The sequence below is a fragment of the Aplysia californica genome, unplaced genomic scaffold, assembly GCF_000002075.1.
Source record: "Aplysia californica isolate F4 #8 unplaced genomic scaffold, AplCal3.0 scaffold00245, whole genome shotgun sequence".
NCBI classification, from domain to species: Eukaryota; Metazoa; Mollusca; class Gastropoda; order Aplysiida; family Aplysiidae; genus Aplysia; species Aplysia californica.
The window spans coordinates 808,777-831,279 of NW_004797515.1; the positions used below are offsets into that span (position 1 = coordinate 808,777).

The 22,503-nt window shown below is 41.1% G+C and overlaps 2 protein-coding genes across 2 annotated transcripts in view; one reads left to right on the plus strand and one right to left on the minus strand.

Annotated features, from left to right (window-relative positions):
• LOC101855956 overlaps positions 1-5,036 on the plus strand; it is a gene marked incomplete in the record, with an annotated part of 111,217 nt that extends 106,181 nt beyond the window's left edge. The window contains 1 exon segment of the mRNA XM_035970277.1: positions 3,527-5,036. Coding sequence (XP_035826170.1) covers positions 3,527-4,085 — 559 coding nt within the window.
• Positions 5,037-12,567: 7,531 nt separating this feature from the next.
• LOC106012025 overlaps positions 12,568-22,503 on the minus strand; it is a 14,121-nt gene continuing 4,185 nt past the window's right edge. Inside the window, exons 2-4 of the mRNA XM_013083620.2 lie at positions 21,053-21,189; positions 16,524-16,688; positions 12,568-12,773 (exon numbers count right to left, since the gene is read on the minus strand). Coding sequence (XP_012939074.1) covers positions 12,688-12,773; positions 16,524-16,688; positions 21,053-21,189 — 388 coding nt within the window. The 3' untranslated portion in view covers positions 12,568-12,687. The remainder of the gene's footprint in view (positions 12,774-16,523; positions 16,689-21,052; positions 21,190-22,503) is intronic.

The window sequence follows — 22,503 nt, forward strand, 5'->3', positions numbered from 1 at the left end:
GGGTTGATAGTGACAAGTGAGTGACTGAGTTAGTTTTTAGAAAATGGACATTTTCATACTAACAGAATGAATTGCTTTTACGTTATGTTACCTGAACTCTCCTCCTACTGATGCAGTATATTGTATGATTGTTCTCATCATATTTTGACGTCTTGTTCCCTTATCTTTGAGGATGTATCTGTACCAGACCAATTTTTTAATGATGGTATAACATCATATTGCTGAAGATATTTTATGATTCCTATATTTGTTAATTGAGTTAGCTGTCTTCGATGGGACTTTAATATGCTATGTCTTCATATTATGATCTCAAATCTCTGTGAACGCATGATCTCAGAACATGCCTGCCAGGGTGTACGTATGATGAGTAAACTATGCGTGATTGTGGTGTTTGTCAGCTTGACAACTTGATGTCAAAGAAATCTTGCACTTTACGCTGTGGATCCTCTAGGCGATACTGCAAGCACTAATACCACTGATATAATACAATGCATGCATATTACGTACTATGTAGGTGATGTTAGGGTTATGTGAAAGGCTAAAAACTTTGTTAATTATTTAATATTTAATATATTATTGTCTCAAAAAGAACAATTTGTAGGCGTTGACTCTGTAAATCATCCGTTGCACTGACGCTGTGCGTGCACCCAAAGAGTGGTGTTTAATATTGGGCACAAATAAACTTTATTACGAGATCAAGAATTAAAACAAAAATGGTTTGGTTCACTGTTCCTCTGGAGTGCCGTGCAAGGTTACGTACGCATTGTCAACTTAATAAATGAACTAGAATTGTTATTTTCGTGCGGACATTCGAAATAGAGAAAGCTATTATAAATAATATGTTAACTCGTACTAACTACTTTCACCCCCCCCCCCTCTTTTTCACGCCAGTTTGTACTTCCAAGAACGATACAAGAATGCACCATAGTTATTTCTGCAGTTCTACTCAGTATAACCATATTGTGCCCATCAAGCTTGTCACTTGTGACATCACAGCTGACAGTTTTAGCCAAGACTGGTTCTAGTTCTATTTATAACCTCTTTGCGACCCAAGATATTGCACTGAAACCAAAAACTCAATATAGTATGCATAATTCGGTTAACCAATTCTTGGTAGATGAACACAGCCTCTAGGTTGGCTAAAAACAGGGTTTTTTTCAATCGTACATCCCCTGTGACGAATGTTGTTCACAACATGACACCTGGTGTTTTCTCGGGTGAAAACATTGAATCCTCGTCATGTAATGTTATGCCGTTATCGTTTTTGTTGTTGTTTTTTTTAATGGGGGGGGGGGGGGGGCATCTGTTTTCTGAGGTAAAATTAGTGAGAAATTGGCCGCCAAAGATTAGTTATTTCCTTAGCTTAAGCACCTTTTATGTCCACCTAAAACACACTTTTGTGAGGATTTTACTATAGAAAATTTTACTTTACTTTATCCGTCCTCTTGTACCTTTTGGGTGTCGAGGGGAGAAAGAGGTCCCTGTCTCTAGCAAGTTTGATATCCTGCCTGGGTGGGATATTGTATGTTCATAGGGTATCCTTCACACCCTGGATCCAGGTCTTTCTTGGTCTTCCTCTTGCCTTGTACCCTGATATACCTTTCTGCAGTAGGCTTTACTGGCAAGCTGGCGAGGTGTCATACGTGGGAGATGTCTAAAACACCCTAATTGTTTGCCTTCGAATGTAGTGGAGGACAGGTGTCGTTCGCATTATTTCTCCGATCTCGTTGTTTCTGATCATGACCCGTCTGGTTTTGTTGATGGCTCTCCTTAGACATCTCATCTCGCAGGTGGTTATCTTACGTTCCACACTTTTGGTCAGGGTCCATGTCTGGAACCGGCAGGTCAAGAAGGGAATGAAGGTAGAGTAACGAGCGTGGCTTTGGTCTCACTGAAGATGTTAGAATGTTTGAGGAGTGGGGGCAAGCTTGCAGCTGACGCTGTTAGTGTTAGACTTTTATACTCTCGTCTCAATTCCTCTGTTGAGACGCCCGTCTTTCGAAAAGATGTTACCAAGATACTTGAGCTCCCTGACTTGTTTCAACGGATTTCCGACGATGGTGATGTTAAGGTTGCCAGGTGTTCTGCTGATTTTCATCGTCTCCGTTTTGCTATTACTGATCTTCATGTTGAGCCTCTCACATTGTGCATTTGGCCTGTCTGTGTGCTCTTGAAGTTGCTCTTTTTTCTCAAATGCCAAGCTTTGATCGACCGTAAACAGCATCTCATTCAGGTCTATCTGATTGGGGTTTGTTTCTTTTGTAATTTTGTCCATGTATATTATGAATAGTAGCGGTGATAACACATACCCTTGTCTCACTCCGGATGACACGTCGAACCCGAAAGTGAGTCAGTTTTGGGTGCGGGCTGTGCTCTTTCCTCTCCCTCCTTGCTTTTTGGAATATTGTGGTCAGCCAAATGATTGCTGTTTCTTCACATGCCAGGATGGCTTCAGTTGTAATGACATCAATGCCTTCTGCTTTGTCCCTTGGGCTATTCTTCAGTGCCTGCTATACCTTTGATCATAAGATGTTTGGTTCTTCTTCTTCTCGATATCGTGGTTGAAATTGGCTCGGTGTGTTTTCTTGGCTGCTTGGGTTAAGGAGTTCCCTGAAATACAAAAGCCATCTGTTTTTTATGCTGTCTTCCTCACTGAGTGGGTTTCCATTTTTGTCATTGAGTACTGTTGTTGGGCTGTATGTTTCGTCTCGTAGTCTCATTGCTTTGGAACTTTTGCCATATTCCTTCCGTGACTGTTCCTTGGAACTTCTGACTATCCTCTTGCTACGACGTCTTGCAGGTCTGTATTTCACATAGTCCCCATCTAGCTTTGATTTTACCTACGCCTTGTACAACTCTTTCTTTTCTTTGATGGCCTCCTTTACTGTGTTATTCCACCGAGCTGTCTGCTTTGCCTGCCCTCTTCTGGTTTTCTTTGTACCACAGGCGTTAAGGAGTGTCTCTGTCAGCATGGTCTTGAACACTGACCTTGATCAAAATCTCGTAAGTTTTCAGTTTCCAAGGACACCACAACTTTGGACGTTACCACTCTTTGTCGGCTATTTTCTCGCTTAATTTACCTCTGGGACGAGACGAATCCCACCTATTCCAATTGTAAATATCTTATATTCTTTAATAGAAAGATTAGGTATATTTTTTTTTATGCAAGGCAAATGAGCAGGCTTTAAGAGGATATAAACAACTCCGAATACCCAAAAATTGATGAGGGCGTGATTCCACCGTCTCGTCTCACACACACACACACACACACACACACACACACACACACACACACACACACACACACATACACACACGCACACGTGCATATATATAAATACGCATGCACACATTGCGTCATAAAATCGGTTTATTCTTTATGAATCCGTCTGTATATTCTTCCTATGACACACTAGCTAGAGGTATCACTTTTTATCCTCGACAATGGAAGGTGCACAGCTGCTTACCAGAAAGCGGTGTCCAGTACCATTTACACACGTTTATAAACTGTGTTTATTTTCTACAGCAACCATGCGGGTCCAACGATGAACTCAGTACCACATATAGACGATCGTGTGACGCCAAGACACAACGTTGGGCTTCCTATTCCCGACAACGCCAATACAGGCACGAACGACAGACCCCCGTCTTTCCCGCCCTCCTACCACACTAACGAGGTCTGGCATAATCACAATGATCACAGAGGTGGTAGGGGCCGAGGGCGGGACGTTTTCGACAGGATGGGGAACCCTCAAGCTTTTGCGTTAGAAAACGCATTTGAACGAAGATTCCGGAACGTTCTGCAACAGCAGAGACTAGGGGAACAGCCCGGGTACAACTCACTACGCCGTCGACACGACAGCCATCACGACCAAGAGCAGCATCATCTTGACCTGCCAATGCGACGTCTTCAGCCACCAACACAACCACAACGACAGCAGCAGAGAGGTGAGGGGCATCACGGAGTAGCACGGTACGCACCGCATCCTAATCCAGCCCCGAGGTTCTCGGGAAATCTTGGCTTTTCTTACCTGGGCTCGAATCCTGATCCTATGCCAAGAAGTTTCAACTACGAGATCGTCTAACTTTGTTGCTTATACAGAAGCAGAGGTGCCCTTTCCAATCCACACAGAGCACATAAAGAGACGTTTTTGTTTGTAACATTCATTTTGTAGTTTAACCCTTACAAGTCGTGAGCCTGCTCCCTATTTTGTGGAGGCAAGTTTAGTTAAAAATATGTAAAAGGGTAGATCATTTATTTTTCCATCATAAAAGTTAAGTTTTAAACAAGAAATGTGTATTTATAACCAAAATTTGGAAAGGAATGAAGATTTTATACTATGAAGATACAGTTATAGTACCAGCAAACAGACATTTACTTTGAATGAGGAAAACAAGAAAATGCAACAAAAAGCGTCTAGTAAGTGGACGTAACGACTTCTTAGAGTTAAATTACAGTTGTCATAATATCTGATTATATTAGGCTCGCCCTAACTTCCAGTGCGCACATATTTTATATAATGTTCATTGCTTTGACTTGTACTACTGATTATACCATTCTGTTGTTTATTAGTATTTCTCATTGTAATGCAATATCTCAAATCGCCTCGTAGATTACAGGTTAAAAATATTCGGTCTCAAAACGTGTTGTAACCAACCATTTTGAGCTGCAACAATATATCTATATTTTGTCTTTAACAGTATGGGCACGATGATTCAAATGATCAGATCTTTTTAATTTTTTCACTCTTTGGATATAAAATGGATTTCACGACACTAGTCCACTATTTGCACAAACTATTTTTTACACTTACACCTACCATTTTGTCATAATAATGCATTTTAATCTCCTACGGTACTTTACTTGGCCTGTGCTCAAAAGTTATGTCCTGCATTTTTTTGTATCTACGGTTTCCAGTTTGACAGATGTGTCTCGTTCTATATTTTCTTATTTAACTTATATAAAAGATAATATTATTTTATCATAGTTACCTTTTTTGTCACGTATAATTGATCTATTAAAGCTTTTCAAAACTTACACACAAAGAGGTCTAATGCAGAAGCATCTACTTCTACCTTGTTAAAAACTTAAGCCATACACGTCCATGTTCTAGTTCAAACCTCTTGTTGTAATCAAGAGTGATCATCACTACTGTTTCCTCAACTTCAGGAGTAGTCGGGACAGCATCAACATAATCACGACAGATTGCCTATACACCTTATAGCTAATCTGATGATTCCTTACATGATCAGTCACACTGATGGAGCACCAACGATAACTACAACAACTCTTTAAAAAACAGTTATAGTTGCCCCAAGTGGGGACTCATTATTTTAAAGAAGGTTTTGACAATCCTCAAACTCAGAACTGAACTTTCTAACGAATGTGTCAGGGGCGTTTATAGTGTTCACGGCGACAATAGCGCTGTTTTGACACAATACTCACTGGAGTATCGCAATTTCCTCCCAGATCGCCCACTCTCGTAACAAAATGAAACATGATATCCTTCACACAAAGGGAAGCCTCAACTTCGCCCATTGTCCACACCGAGGCCAGTCTTCAAAAAAATCCTTAAAATAGCCTCTGATATTTCATAATTTTACTAAAATCCAATACTACTAAAAAAGCATAATATTGAGGGAACTCTTCGACGCGTATTCCATAACTGCGCTCTCATAAAAACTTCACTACTATAGTGCGGTCTAAAATCTTCAAATATCTCTTCAACGGGTGATTCAGCGTCACACGTATTTTGCACATCCAGTTTGTATCAATTTGCTTGAACTGAAGCTTATTTTTTAAGAATTATTGAGGTTAGATTTAGAATTTTTTCTTCATAAATTAAAAAACAACCAAATACTACAAATCTCCGCTGTGCAGAAAATGGGATTGTTCTCTGCACTTCCTGCTTCTCAAACACATTAACCATAATATGCATATCTACATCACAGCCCACCAACGACACATTTTAGTGGCAACATTAATTTGTTTCATTAAATTAATTTATAGTTAACGCTCTTTTGCCCTAAATGTTCTCAATAGATGAGTTCTATAAGCATAGCGCCGCGATTTAAAAAAACCAAACAACAACATAACGGTAATGAACGACGGAAGACACACTCGTATCAACACCAAGTCGAGACATGACGACCATCCCAACCCCAATCCCTCTCCCTCTTCCCTACCATCAACCGGAGAAAAAAGTACCCCTGATGTCTCTATATGTGGGTCAACATGGAGCGGGAAGCACACCTGGTGCCCAGTAGACGGAATTGGCAGCTCTGACCATGCGCCGATTTCCGTGACCCTTAACACTGAGGTCAGCCATGGATCAGTATTCAAGGGTCAAGTCACCTGGAAATCGTTCGGTGTCGACTGGAAAGCTTTCACCGACGCCATTGAACGTGACACTGTGACTAGAATGCCGTCGAACAACCACATCCGCAACATAGTGTCTGAATTCCACACTGCCCTGATGGACGCCGGTACCCGTATTGTCGGCACTGTGAAACCAGGCAGGCACACAAAGACATGGGAAACCCCCACAGTTCGAAGAGCAATCCGGAGGCGAAATAGACTCCGGAAAGAGGTGCGAACCCGCCGCAAAGAATGGCTAGAGGCGTGCCACGTGGCCCAGGAGACGATCAACGATGCTAAGACCGACGCCTGGCGAAAACTGCTCGAGAAAACCACCAACTCACAGGACGACACCAAGATGTGGAAAATCATAAAAAGCCTCAACGGTACCCCTGAGACAAACTCGCCAAATGAAGCAATGTCACACAATGGGCGATTGGTGACATCAAGCAAGCATAAGGCGGACATATTCGCAGACCACTACGCGAACGTCTGCAGTCTAAACATGTCGAAAGAAGACAGAGTCGAAAACTGGCAACTCAAACAGCGACTGAAATACTTACGGAACAACCCACGGACAGACCAGCCCGATTTCACTATCGGGGAACTGAGGAATGCCATTGCAAAGATGAAGTCCCGCGGATCACCCGGACCAGACAACATCCCCCCGTCCTTCCTCAAAAACCTGGGTCCCAAGGCGCTGAAGAAACTGCTCTCCATCTTCAACATGTCATTTCGCTCAGCTGATGTCCCACAAGTCTGGAAAGACGCCATCATTGTCCCCCTCCTCAAGACCGCCAAACCAGCATCGGAACTAACGTCGTTTAGACCGATAAGCCTCACATCCTGTGTCATCAAAGTTATGGAGAGAATGGTATCTGAACGACTGTACGACATGGCCGAGCGGAACGGCTGGTTCTCCGAACTGCAGGCTGGTTTCAGGAAGGGGAGATGTGTGGAAGACCAAATTCTGAGAATTACGCAGAAGATTTCCGATGGCTTCCAAAAGAAGGAGAAATCGCTACTCGTCCTCCTCGATTTTTCAAAGGCATACGACACGGTCTGGCGAGAACGCCTACTCCTCACCCTCCTGGACAGAGGTATCCCAGATACATACGTTTTATGTCTGAATGACTTCCTTCAAAATCGTCAAGCCAGAGTCCGATTCAATGGAATACTGAGTAATAGCAGGAAAATGAACCAAGGTCTCCCACAAGGTTCGGTCCTGGCACCCATCCTCTTCCTTTTTTATATCGACGAACTGGCGAAACTACTTCCGGACGATCTCACAATTTCACTCTACGCTGACGACGTCTCTATCCTCGCTTCATCACGCACGACACGAGACGCCGAAAGTCTGGCACAAAGAGCGGTGGACATCGTTGCTGACTGGAGCAGGCGATGGAAACTCACGCTAAACGGCTCAAAGAGCGAGACAACATTCTTCACGCTCGCAACATCTGACTCGGAATGGAAGCCGTGCATCACGATAAATAATTTGTCAATTAGGTATGAGCCCTACGCAAGACTCCTGGGAGTCACACTCGACCGCAGGCTCACGTTCAAGAAACAGGTTGAGACAGTAATAGCTAAGGCCACACAGAAGATGAGGATGCTCGGCGCTGTAGCGCACTCAAAATGGGGATGGAGGAAAGACGACCTACGCAAGGTCTACCTCACTCATATACAAAGTGTTCTCAACTTTGCGAGCAGCAGCTGGCAACCGTGGCTGAGCAAAACTCTGATAAATAATCTGGAGGTGATTCAAAACAGATGTCTGCGACTGATTACCACCCAAGCCCAGTCCTCACCGATCGAGGCACTTCGAGCTGAAAAGGGGGTCCCAAGCATTCAGTCCACCATAAATGCTAACTGTCTCCGATCAAGAGAGAAGGCCCTCCGACTGAACAACGACCACCCTCGACGAATTGCGGCAACAGAACAAGTGCACAGACGCCTAAAAGGACGCAGGGATTTCCGAAAAAGGGCCGAAGACGTCAGTAAAAAGAGCCCACATCTGTTCGACTGCGAGAGGAGGCCCATCACTTACTTCGAAACCAGGCCCTGGGAACGTGGAATCAACCCCGACATCACTTTTCCCCACCTGTACGGCATAAGCGGAAGGAGTGACTCCAATGGGAAGATTCAAAGCGCTGCTGTTCGTCGAGCACGAGAGCTTGGCGCACAGTACAATATCTACACTGACGGCTCGGCTAGGGCAGGAACAACGGACGGCGGCGCTGGAGTCGTCATCACAACGGGGAACCCGTCCAACCCTACCGTTGTCGAGACATTGAGGGAGAAAGGCGCCATATTTACGTGCTCTTTCGAGGAAGAAAGGAGAGCCTTGGAAATGGCCATTGACTGGATTGACAAAGAGTCCGATGCATCCAACTCGGTAGCTATCTTCACCGACAGTCAATCACTATGCATGGCACTAGTGGGAACACCACCATCCTTCGACCAATTGCGACTACGCATAAATAATGCAATACCTCAACCCACGATTCAGTGGATCCCTGGTCACCGCGATATCCTCGGCAACGATCTCGCTGACAGTAATGCCAAACTGGCAACAGCGCTGCCGGGTCCAGGCCGCCAAATTACTTATGACAGTGCGTGCGCCCAGATAAAACTAATTACAAAAGATCCCCCTATATGCCACACACGGACGAAGGAAGTATACAGGGCATTTTCCTTAAAACGAGAGGCTCTTATTATGTCCCGCAGTGACCAGTCATTACTGGCAAAAATCAGGACCGGTCATTTCTCTGGGCTTCGGGCCTACAAAAATAGAATAGACAAAACATCAGACCCAATATGTCCATTGTGCAGCGAGGAGCCCCAAGATTTGGAGCACTGGCTGCAGAGATGCCCCGCCACGGAGGCCCGGCGGTGGCATCTCTTCGGGGAGGATTCAGGGAGGTTTGGACTGCCTCACCCGCTACCCAAAGGAGGCCGTGGCCTTGGCGAAGAGCACACTCTTCGGGGCTCCGAACATTTCGAACGGATAGGCTACCACACACACACACACACACACACACACACACACACACACACACACACACACAACAACATAAAACGAAACAAAAGCAATAACGGACTTTTATAAACGATATTGTGTCGCCTCAGAACTAATTTGTCCAAAGTCCCTCTTGGCGACACGTTACAGATGTAAATGTGTAAAACTCTTTACAAACCACCCACTGGGATTTATAATAAGTCGTTATTAAGGAATTTTCTAGAATACAGTTAAAATGTTTCTTCAGAAGAAACATTTATCTTTCAAGACAAACTGGTACAAGTCATTGATAATAAGTTGCGCCACGAATTTTTCACAGACACCACACAGGCATAAAGGCCATGGGCTGTGGCATTGCGACAACACGAAAGACAAAACACCAGTCTCGCTTTAGCCAAATAGTTTGCACGACCCCCCCCCCTCCCCATGCCATCATTTTGCCCAGGCTGAGTTGGTACGCCCCGAAATGAACAGTGGTAGAGTGCATGGTCAAAAAAGTTGTAATGCAAACCCATTTCTTACCGTTTTCACGTTATAAGCTTTTTCAAAGCAAAGACTGGTCAATTAAATACATGTTCATATTTTTTTTAATCCACCGATATATCCTATTGAACAAGCTGTTGGAAAAAACAAAACGCAAAAAAAAACAGCTATAAGAATGATGTGTGAAAAAGATGAGACAGTGCCTCTTATTTAAAGAAGAAAACATCAGAAAATTGGTAAAGAATTTACATTAAAGTTTAATCTTCGAACAGTGTACATACAGTTATACCTTATTCAAAGAAACAAAGCAACAGGGGTGACTCTTCCAAGTGCCACAGTATCTTCAGTTGGAGGTATTATCAACAATTAACAAAATCTTTTCTCCTCCTAAGAACATTTCATTTCAGATTGAAGTCGCGCCCAAAAGCAGCCTGTTCTACCTCTAGAAAGGCACAGTTGCACCTCTAACAGTAAAAAAAATACATTCCACTTCCGTCTGCGGAGGTAGATGACTTGTAACACATATGACAATATCGACGGTGTGAACTCCAAATCTGATTTTGGGCCCCATCACTAGTGCATGAGATGTAATGATTAATTAAGCTTTTTGTTCTGTTCCCAGAAGACGCTAGTTCAATTCCCGCGAAGGAATACTATTATTTCATCAAGTACCTGTGCTTTATTGAAACTATTGGAGAATGGAAATTTTCAGATGTCTCTACAGCGGTGGCAGGGGCAGAACTTCCATCAGGAGTGGGACTGTCAATCGAGAATGTTCATTGCTGCCTTGGTTCCAGCTAGATCTAGTTTCATGTAAAAATCATCATAATATGTATGTTGCTTCTAGGATTATGTATTCCTTTGGTCCACACTATTCTTAACCTTTAGTACTACATGTAACTAGAACACGTTCAAAGTCGCAAACTGGGGTGAGCATTCAACGACAGGTGGACCTTAGAAACTCTTGATTAATGTTTGCTCCCGACCTTGACAAGTTAAAGGAAATGAGTACAATCAATTAGGGAAAGAGCTACTCACACACGGAGATACACTCACTCACACTCACACACACACACACACACACACACACACATACATACATACACATAATACTTAGAGAGAATGAGAGAGAGAGAGAGAGAGAGAGAGAGAGAGAGAGAGAGAGGGAGAGAGAGAGAGAGAGAGGGGGAGAGAGAGAGAGAGAGAGAGAGAGAGAGAGAGAGAGAGAGAGAGAGAGAGGGGGGGGGGGTGGCAGGGCTGGAGGGATGTCAAATTTTAATACCTCTCCTTCTATTATTTTAACATTTCTCTCCAACACTAACACGCACCATAATTCGGTTGGGTCTTGTTAACTAACACTTCGATGTCTCTAATGATGAGCTCTGAATTTTGAAGAAAGTGCTTTCAAATTACTGCAGGACAAACTGTGTAGTTCAAGTTAACATAAGAAGTAAGCCAAAGGTAATGTTGAGGCACATTTTGAACCATCATACATAAATTAAAAACGTGAATTTGCATATTTTATAGCATGCATGTTGTTGTTGCTCGTCTGTTAATATTCAGATAGTTGCAAACAGCTAGGGCCTACCTGTTCTGCTGACGGTCGAAAGCTGCACCAGCCAAACTCTGACATGGAGATCCCCAGGAGGGACAGCGTCGCTGTTTTGGGCTCTTCCTCTCAACATGTGAAATTGCACACAGAGCCCCCGCTACGATGTCAATGTCAGTTGAACTTTCTTTGCTCTCAACCACCAGGACTCACTCCAGCTGTTGCTATTTCTCTTTAGCCTGATCCAGAGACCTGCTTTCTCAAAAGTCTGTTGTAGAGCTTTTTCATGGTATTCTCTCTTCCCTAAGACCATGTCCAGCCACTCTCTTTCATTTTCTGAAGCTAATTGCGAAAAAACTTTCTGCAGCTAACTTCATCTGGGAAACACGTTGCCCTCCATACCGCCTCACTTTGTTTGACAAGAGGCTCATGGCGCTTTCCTTTCAACTGGTGTGCAGTCTGATGTTGTCGTTGTGATGCACGTTCAGCTCGTCCAGGTGTACCTATTTCTCCTCTTTGCACCGTAACGCCAGGTCTGTCATCTTTGTTGTCCGGGTTGGGAAGAATCTCTCGCAGTTAAAAAAGGGCCTCTATATCTGTCTCCCGCGCCTTCTTTCTGTGAGGCCCCTTGCCTCCTTGTCGTACAAAGAAGACAGGAGGCGTCGGTAACCTAGTGGTTAGGCTTCCAGACTCGTAATCGTAAGGTTGCCGATTCGGGGGTTCGAGCCTCAGCTTGGCCCGACGATGTGCTCTTTGGAAAGGCATTTTACACGAAATTCACATTTGAGGGTACATTTTCCTTTTAAAATGAGTTTTGTTATAAAGGAAAACAAATCAAATGATTCCGTTTTTGAAAAAATTCTAAATGCTGTCAAATCGAAAGAAAAAAATAGAGGTGGGTAAATTGCTAGAATTAGAAAATTGTATACTGTTTCAGGCAGGGTTTGTTATTATGGTAACTTGAGGGCACAAAAGGACTAAACATGTTAAGGCTTCGTGGGAACACGCTGTTGTTCTCACGCTGTCTAATTACACTTAATTTTGAAGAAACATCTCGTTTTGAAGCTCTGTGCCTACCCTGTAACCAAGGCGTTACGAAAGACAGATGAACACTTTTGGGTCCACACCATCAAAGAAATGGTCTAAAACCGCAGGAATGAAGACAAACCGTACTTTATTTCAAGTAAATTTCACTCTTTTTAAGGAGGTGATCAGACACCCAAGATCTGCCGACTGGCCAGGGACTTTCTTTCTCTGATATCGGGAAGACCAGGTTTATAATAAGTCACTGTCTGTTCTGATGAAGTTGAATAGTCCCTCCCAAGTGAGGTCGTACTCGAACATACTGATCCTTCCGTCTTCTGCAAAAACAAAAACAGAAGCAAAAAATAAAAAAGATGATTTTAAAACGTTAGTTTATAATAATAATGATAATAATAATAATAATAATTGTAATAATAATAAAAATAACAACAACAAAAACAACAATGATAACAACAACAACAACAAGAATAATAATAACAACTGTAATAATAACAAGAACAATAATAAAAATAATGATATTTTAATAATACTATTTTACTACTACATGTACTACTACTACGACGACGACGACGGCTGCTACTACTACTACTACTAGTACTACTACTACTACTACTACTACTACTACTACTACTACTACTACTACTACTACTACTACTACTACTACTAAGAAGAAGAAGATGTAAAAGAAGAAGAAGAAAAAGAAGAAGAAGAAGAAGAAGAAGAAGAAGAAGAAGAAGAAGAAGAAGAAGAAGAAGAATGTGACTTTGATAAAACGCTTAACTCCGATTAGAGAACACTGTCTATAAGCTCGTATACAGTACAATGTGTTGTGACAAAAAATTAGATAGGTTATATTACCTTTAATCTAAAAACAGAAGAATTGATTTAAACTTAAACTGTCTTTCTGTTTGATCTGACTTAAATTACCAAAAATTAAATTCCAGAAAGTGAGGCCTTGAAATACAAGACGTACAGGGTGATCCAAAAAAGACTTTACAACTTGTTTTGTAAATATCTTCCTCCATATTGAAGTTTTGCGTTTCAGATTTGAACATAACGTATGGAAGCCAAAAGGAATTTGTCTGCTATGTATTTCAGATAGGTTCATTTAATGGTTTTGCTCTTTATAGCGCATTAAAAAAACAACCCATTTTCAACCTTGTCGCCATTTTCATAGCATGACGCACAAGTTCGCTTTAGGCCTACCACTAAAAGTTGCAACAATCGCGCCATACTGCACGCTACAGCAGTCTAACAGTAGTAACAAGTCAACAGAAGTCTGCACATATTATTTTCCCCAAATTTTGTTTGCCTGCTGAGATCATGGCTACGTTTAGTAAAGAGCAGCATTACCTCTCCACAAACTCACCATCCCTGACATTTCGTAAGTTCTGCGTACGGCATGGAGAGAATGTTTAGGTGCACTCAAATCTTTTGGCGTCATGAGAAGAGAAGTTCCATCAGTTTGGATCCATAGCGAATCAGAACTAAAATGTTCTTTAAAAAATGACCACTTCAGGTCGAACACGCACCATGCGCAGCTCTTTAAACGTCACCAGAATGCAGATTTCAGTAGCCGAGTCCCATGAGACGTCTGTGCGTAGACAGTCTGCAGCTAGGACTTTCCTACACATCAACATTCTGCATTCTCATGGCAGATCCTAACCTACGACTATACCATGTTCATCTTCGCTAGGCCGAGATGACATGGATCAGAGCATGGCGATGTGTTCATCATTCCTCGAGTGCCTTGTAAAGAGGGATCATTTCCTCGATAACATTTGGTTTAGTGCAAAGCCCATTTTCACCCTTCGGGATATGATATGTCAACTCCAAAAATATTGTCTATTGGGCACCTCAATTTATTGTTCCCAGAAGCCACTTCTTAGTTGTGTGTGGCTTTAAAAACTCATGGTTTAGCAGGTCCCTGTGTTAGGGCGCCACTGAACATTTCGAACGACGCGTTAAAAATGTGTTGAGTCCAAAGGAGGGAATGTGGAGCAGTGCTTCTAGGGATTTTAGAATGAAGTCATTGGGTTTTTAAAACTCTGTAAAAGAAATTAAATATTGTTTAAATGTCACAGAGATGGAAAATTAATGTCAAAGAGAAAATAAAGAAAAAGATCAACTAATCTTTTCACGGCTTCCTTTACAAGATTTTTAAACATTGGTGAACTTTGCGTTTGGGGTCCTTCTTTCTTTTAGTAGTTTTAGCCCTTTTTTATTTTCAAAAAATGTTTATTCTTCGCGGATGTAATATCAAACAAATTCGTTTTGAATGAATTGTGTCTGTTCCAAATCACAGCATTCTAGAACAAATTTTGGTCGAGATATTCAGAAAAAAGTTGTAAAGTTTTTTTGGGGATCACCCTGTACGAAGGTTACTTTTAAGGCTGGAGCTAAATATTGATGGCTTTCTCATTTATTTTTTTAGCCGATGGGCCCTCTACTGACTGATGGACTCTGAAGAAAGCTCGCAGGAGCCGTAGAAAAAAAATCCCCAAAAATACAAAAACAAACACAAATAAAAACAAACAAGAAACAACAAATATCGCTACCGCTAGTCTTTTGCCAAATTTGTAATGTTTAAATAAAAGGTGCATCAGATAAGTCAGAACATCTCTCAGCATAGATAAGTCAACACTGATACAGCGTTGACTGTGAACGTTCACTATTTTAACTGAGTCAATGATGGTCATGTATGAGGAGGGCTGATTGACCCTGGCTATTAGGGCCTGCTTGGGCTTAGTAAGACACAGCATCTTAAGAGAAAGAGAACGCGATATGTTCGATGATATAGCCAAGAATCAAACTCTCTGTTTTGCATACAATAGGCAAGACCCCGACAAGTAGCCTACACCACTGCCGCCGGGATACACAAATGTGACGAGTTGACCAGTTTGTATGTCACCGAAAGGTCAGTATCAATTTTGACCTATCCCCAGAGACCTCACACAAAGCAATACTCTGCGTAACAACTTTAGTTAATTCGCAGTAAAATGTGGAGGTCATCATTCTGTCGCAACACCAAAAGAAAATAATTGTATTCATCTGTTGGGGGTTTTTTTTTTGGGGGGGGGGGAGGGGGTTGTTTTTGCTGTTCTTGTCTTTTTGAACTACAAAAAGGTCATATTGTTAAAAAGGAAACATGTGAGACAGCGTGGTGAAATCATGCGTTCAACAAAATAAAAATAAAATTGAAAAACTGGTATTTTCCCACCTGTTTGGAAAATTTTTATCGAATTTAATTTTTTGACTCATCCCATTTTATGTCCATATAAAATGAGATTTCCGTGGTAATTTTAATTGAAAAACATTGCTTAAAGGCACAAAATAGGTCAATTTTCAGTGGTCAAGGACTCTTTAGCTATAGGAGTTACCAAACTTCGGCCATTTTCTTACTAATTTCACCACTGAAACTAGGCGACCTCTCCTACTTCAATCGCAATTACCTTGCCTTCTATTCAAGTTAATTGGGTGTGCTTTCAGTTTAAATTTTTCCTTTTGTTTTCTTGCAAGACTAGACTATCCATCAGCAGACTAACGTATATATATATGATGCAGCGGTTAGGCAGTTCGCCATTGTAAGGGGAAAGTCTGAATTCTTATCGAGTGCGTTCGTCTTTCTGCTTGTACGTTGTATCCCTCTAGCTCGGGTTGGCCCTTGCAGGCAGGCTCGAAAACTGATTTCAAAATGATCTAAACAGTCGATTGGGTCGTAAAATGTCTAGAATTACATTTATTTTTTCGATTAGTTAACGGGCAGAGGGAAAGAACGAACAATATGAAAAGTCTGTGACTTGGGAGCGAGAACCGCTTATGCTGTTAATCCAAGGCGTGCTGGGATATTGGGATCGAGTATTGGGAGAATGTCACCTGTAAATTGATGATCAACGTCATCAATTTACAGGTGACATTACATTTAACAATCAATACCACTACCCCCACCCCCCACCCCCCCACCCCCCCCCACCCCTACCCCTTGATCCTCACCCCGCCCCATCGGATAAATTAACAAAAACAAAACAAAATTCTTCTTAAGCAAAGACATTGCAACAGTTAACTACCGTCATCGTCGAAGAATTTGCAGAGTTTCTCTATCTCGGATTTGCTGATAGAGCCGTCGAAATCGACATCGATGAGACGGAAGAACAGTGGAGCATGCTTGGCGTCGTTGAGATTTGAGAACCTCCATCTGAACAGAAACTCAATTTTGCTGATCATGTCATCCGCTGTTGAGAAAAGGTTTTGTAAGATCAGATCAGATCAGATCAGAAAAGATCAGACCAAAGAAGATAGATAAAATGAGATTGATTTCCATGAAGAGATGTTAGTTGTTGCATGATAAATACATACACGCACGCGTACACATTATCACACACACACACACACACACACACACACACACACACACACACACACACACACGCACACGCGCGCGCACACACACACACACACACACACAAACACACACACACAAACTTACACACACATACATACACACGCATGCACTTACAAACACAGCCAGATGCACACGAATAGTAATTGAAGATTATTTATTATAGGTCAGTAGTACTTTCATTTACATACTATAGTTTTGTGCTTCAAACGAAAATAATAATTTGAAAATTTTGGTATGGTAGATAGAGCTTTTGGGTTTCTGCAGTTCTTAGATTAATTTCTTATAATTGTTATTTGTTTTGCATCGTGCGTGGTTCTTATCAAAATAATGAAACCAAAGGAACCGATATTTTTCACCCGTTCAGTAATTTTTATTGAATTTTTAAAAAGTTATAAATCTACCAATAACGCCATATGCTCAAAAATGGATGAACGCCTGGTTCCACCTTATTGTCGTAGCACAATTATTTTGTCAAAAGTATAACTATCACGTTCATGCCAATGTTTATGGGCCAGAAAAAAACATCTATAAGGTAAACACCAAACATAAAGAGAAAGTTTCTCCCAACATACGTATTAATAGTATTATAAAATACACACAGGTGAGCTGATCTAAATAAGTTTAAGACGATAGGCTGACTGTGATTGTTTCAGGTGGGCTGCTTTGACGCTGTTGTTACAGCGTCCCAATGGCCACACAGAGATAGCCTACTCGGTAGGAATCGAACCCATGTCACCGGAATCTGTGGTGTGGCGGTTAGGCGCTTCGTTGTTGACTGCAGGAGACCCGAGTTCGAAGCGGGGAGAGAAAACCTTTTTCGAGTATCTCGGTCTTTCTGCTGGGATGCTGTTTCCCTCAAATCCGGGTTGGCCTTGACAGGCAGGGTCGGAAGCCTGCGCCCCAAATGGTGTAAATTATTGTGTCGGATGGGCATAAAAATACATTAAAAAGAACTCATGTCAACGTCGTGTAATCGTGGGACGGTCAGCAATTGGGTAACAGGTAACAAACGTGTCATACAAAGGCTGAAGAAAGAGTTCGCGATTTTAAACAAGATAGGTCAACGTATTTAATATAGCCATTTGGGCATCACTACTTATGATATCGGCACTGTACATTTTCACGTTTTACCGTCAGAATATCATTTTATCTAAGGCATTAGATTCGAGTCTTTAACAAGTCTTAGTGTTTGAATAGCGAGTTTCATCTTTTCGTTAACTAAAAGGCTCTTTACTTTTTAGGGCTCTCTGATATATTTCTTTGACATGGTTGAGTCTTGGAAATACAACAACACAAGTATACGTTTTAAACATTTAATTTTTTTCAGAAACTCTTTTTTTGTAAGTGTTTTACGGCGCTTGCAACTGCGTAAGGTCATGTGAGCGCGAGGGACACCTTAAACATTTTCGGTTGGTAGGAAGTTTTGAATTTTGCCCGGGTGGCAACCGAAGCCTACTTTTATCGATTTTAGACCACCAAGGGATCTTTAACGTGCGCAACTTGCCCTTGGGACCTCCGAGATTTTTCACCCTTGCCCGAAAAGGCTAGGTGCAGATCTTTCCTACCAGAAGATTAGGAGTGTGACAGAAAAAAGCAGTAAGAAGGGGCCAAGGAGTAACAGTAGAAAGGCTACAGAAAGAGTCAGGAGCCCAGAGGAGTGACCAAAGGAGGTGAGGGAGCGGGGGGGGCAGAAAGTGGAGACGAAAGCAGACGACAGAATATTGCTAGAGAGCAGGAAAGAAAGTGATAGGAGAAAATTTTAGATAAAACATTGTTTTGGTCGCTACCAGGATTCGAACAGGAGATCTTTGAATGACAGGCAAACAACTTATCCTCTAGGCCACGAGAGCCCCCTCATAAACTCTTATTCCAACTACTCATACATTAGTAGTCGAGAGACTTCGGACACTGTACAAAGTCACACCACCCCCTGTACCAAGTCGCCCTACATCGGGGTAGTGTGGAAATATATTCATGAATCAGACATCGTGAAAGCCAGGTTTAATTTTATGAATTTGGCATGAAACAGACACCCTGAAGTACAGACACATAGTTTTGTGAAAGGATTGGTGCACTATTGTGACGTGTAAATTTTACAAACTATGGTGTGAAAACTTAGATACACCTTTGTCAAAAACACAATTTGGTTCAAAGCAAAGATACTCGATTTCGCTCAGTGAGGTAGCAAAAACACAGCTATTTAACCCCATGACACATGTGATTCAGTGACAAAGTTTTTTTTTTTTTTGGGGGGGGGGGGGCAACTTTTCATTCCAGTGATTTGTCTTTTTAAGCTATATTTTCTTCAAAGGTATGATTTGATGAGAAAGGCACGTCTTCATGTTGCTACACAACCATATTATACAGTTGAAAATACATGTATTTACTACACAATTCTTGAGCCTATTTCATTATAATATTTTTGTTAGGTTCTAAAACACAAAAGCTCCCTTTTGATCACGGGACAACTGTACGTTTTTAAAAATGCACGCAAGAAGGAAGGTGATATAGAAAGAGAAAATCATCAACTTCCCTTTATGCCTACAAAATTACAAAGTGTGAGAACATGGATTATTTTTAGCTTTGATACACTGAAATTCATTGCTTTCTTTTACTCTATAAATTATTATATAACAGAAACAAAGAGAAAACATGGTGCCAGAACCATTAACGTACTCTTTGTTAATTGATAAAAGATTACTGATAACAGTTTGATGCAAATTGATGGGAGCTGTCAGAAGTTATCTTGAAAAGAAAAGCGTGGTGCTTTTTAGAGTTGGACACGCTTTTTATCAATGATGTACGAGGGAGGCTCAATAAGGTTTTGGTCTGGGTATGAAGGAACCATGCTAGAATAATAAAATCTCGCCAGATCGTGAAGGGCGCCCATCCCTTGTGGTAACTGAGGGGAATGTGTCCATAGTGAAGAAACTGGTTCTACAAGACCGACGTATCCTTATAGTTAAACAGCTCTCAAGTGAAACAAGAATAAGTATAGGGTTAATAAAAACGATTCTCCATTACCATCTTAACATGAATAAAGTGTCTGCGCGGTGGGTACCCTGCCTTTTGACAAGTGTGCAAAATAAGAAAATAAGCAGAGGGTTGAGTCCTGCAAAACTCTCCTTCGAATTTAGTCCAATGACTCAAATGACGCAAATTTCTTAAAAACAATGGTGACTATGGATGAAACATGGATGTATCATTTTGATCCTAAACAAAAAAATATCCTCCATGCTATGGAAAAACCCTTCTTCTCCCCCATCAAAGAAGGTAAAAACAACACCGTCAAGTGGAAAGGTAATGCTGTCGTATTTTTGGGATTGTGGAGGTATCATCATGACTGGCCACCTGTTTCCTAATCTAAAAAAACATTTCTCAAAGGACGTCGTTTCCTTGACAACTAGGACGCCATTGAAGCCGTTGAAGACTGGTTAGAGCCCCATTCTGGTTTATTTATCTCTCAAGGATTTTTGAAGGTCAAAGAGAGGTGACAGAAATGTGTTACTCTGGACGGTGACTATGTAGAGAAATAAAAGTATGTGTGATAAGTTACAAAGCTATCTTTTTTCCTTCCTATTTACACCAAAGACTTCTTGACCACCCCCCTCCCGTATGACGTCTATATGCGTAGGTCCATCAAAGACTAACAACTATTTTTCAGTCTTGGGGTCCATCTCTAGCTGTGTTCCAGTTTCTAACCACACTTTTTGTTGTATTGTTGATGACAAACTTCTCGTCTCAAAACTGTGGTGTCTGGTGTTTGTGCTCGAGAAATATTTTGTTGAAGTTTAAATTCTAAATGTTGAAAAGGATAAGAAATTGTTATATATTGAAAAAGGTTTTCTCTACTCTTTCTCCGAAAACAAAATGCCTTCTGGGCATAACACATTGGAACATCTTGCTGACGGTAATCTTGTTTTCATCACTTTTGCACCCCCCCCCCCCCAAAAAAAAACAACAACCAACCACACAACCCAAAACATTTTTTTAAAAAAATCAGCAACCAAGGAAAAAACCTATCAACTGTATGTGAAAATTTAAAAAAGACGACAATTTTGTGGGGTTTGGTCTCTTGTTTTCACTTCTTAAAAAATATTAAATATAAATTATAAAGTAAAATCTAATAAAATCCTGCCATAAACGTGACCGATGAAACCGACTTATCCCATGTAACAGGCCTGAAAGACTCACAGTCCACGTCAAAAGTACTCCAGACTTGAGTGCACTCTGGCAATGACAGGATGGAGTCGTTGTTTTTGTCTCCCAGAGAAAAGATACCATCTCGGTGATGTGCAGGTGGCTTCACCGTCTCTGCTGACACCACCAACCTGAAAAAGTTTTAAATGAGTTATTTTGTTTTGGGAGGTGTCGACGAGGGTAGGTCATAGTTGTTTTGTCTTTTTTCTGTTTTGTTCTATGATGTGCAAATTATGTGAGCCACAGGAGTTTCAAACTAGAGAGTAAATCATTGATCTATTTGTGAAGTTTGGTTTGAGGTGGTTTTACCTTATTTATTACTTCTGTTTCGAATAAATATATATACTTTTTACGTCTTGTTCCTCTGTGCTAAAAATCCACAGATTGAGCTTAAAAACTGCGACGTAGGCCTACTTGGTTACGGTACTGGTACTTTTTCAACCATCAGTAACCATTACAGACAAATTTTTAAAAAATGAAACCTATGACTTGACAAATTTCAGAGAATATTGTATAAAGTAAAATTTTCATTTTCCCCCGACCTATTACTTCTTGAATAGTCAACATACCACGGACAACATACAGCTGCAACCCGAAACCTGAGCTTGACTATACACCAGGACTTCAGATGATGAACTCTCAAAAGCTTGTGACAAACATTCTGTTTAGAGTTCTCAGAGAGAGGAAGCAAATAATACTGGTATTGGTACCGACATTTCTGTTTCGTAGGCAGTCTCGAATCTTGAAATGCGATTTGGCCACCTGGCTGCTCTTTTGGTTGAAAATCAATAAACAATATTTCTGAACTAATATCCAATAGTCAACATTACTCTCTTCTATTAGTAGTATGCTTTAAGTCCTTCTCATGTGGAGTTAACTATGTCAAAACAGAACTTTATGAGGACGCCTGAGTCACTTCAGGCCAGGGTGACTAAGCCCCCCATTTTTTGCTCAAAATTTTAAAGAATTTGACATATTTTACCCAAAAGGGACTAGATCAATACTATTCAACCATTCCCCTAATTGGAGCCCAAAAATATTAACTTAAACTCATGACTTTTTAAATAATGAATCCTAGAAACTTTAAATAGTGCCTTAGTCACCCCGGCTTACCATAGCCCTAATCTTTTGTCCACACATCTTTTGGAGTCATTACTTGAGGCTCGGGAAAAAATGAATGGTGATCTGAACATGTAACCTCAAATTGTATGGATTGAATTACCTAATTTAACGTATTCATACAAGGTATCTGATCCCATACAGTGTCCTTTTAGAAATTTTGATTTATAACAATATTGTTCCATTTATTATTTTAATATCATTTCATTATTTTACTCAAATCAATTTTATTGTTAGTATTATTGTTTTTTATATTGATGTTATGACCGTGTTTCTTCTTCTTCTTCTTCTTCTTCTTCTTCTCCTTCTCCTTCTCCTTCTCCTTC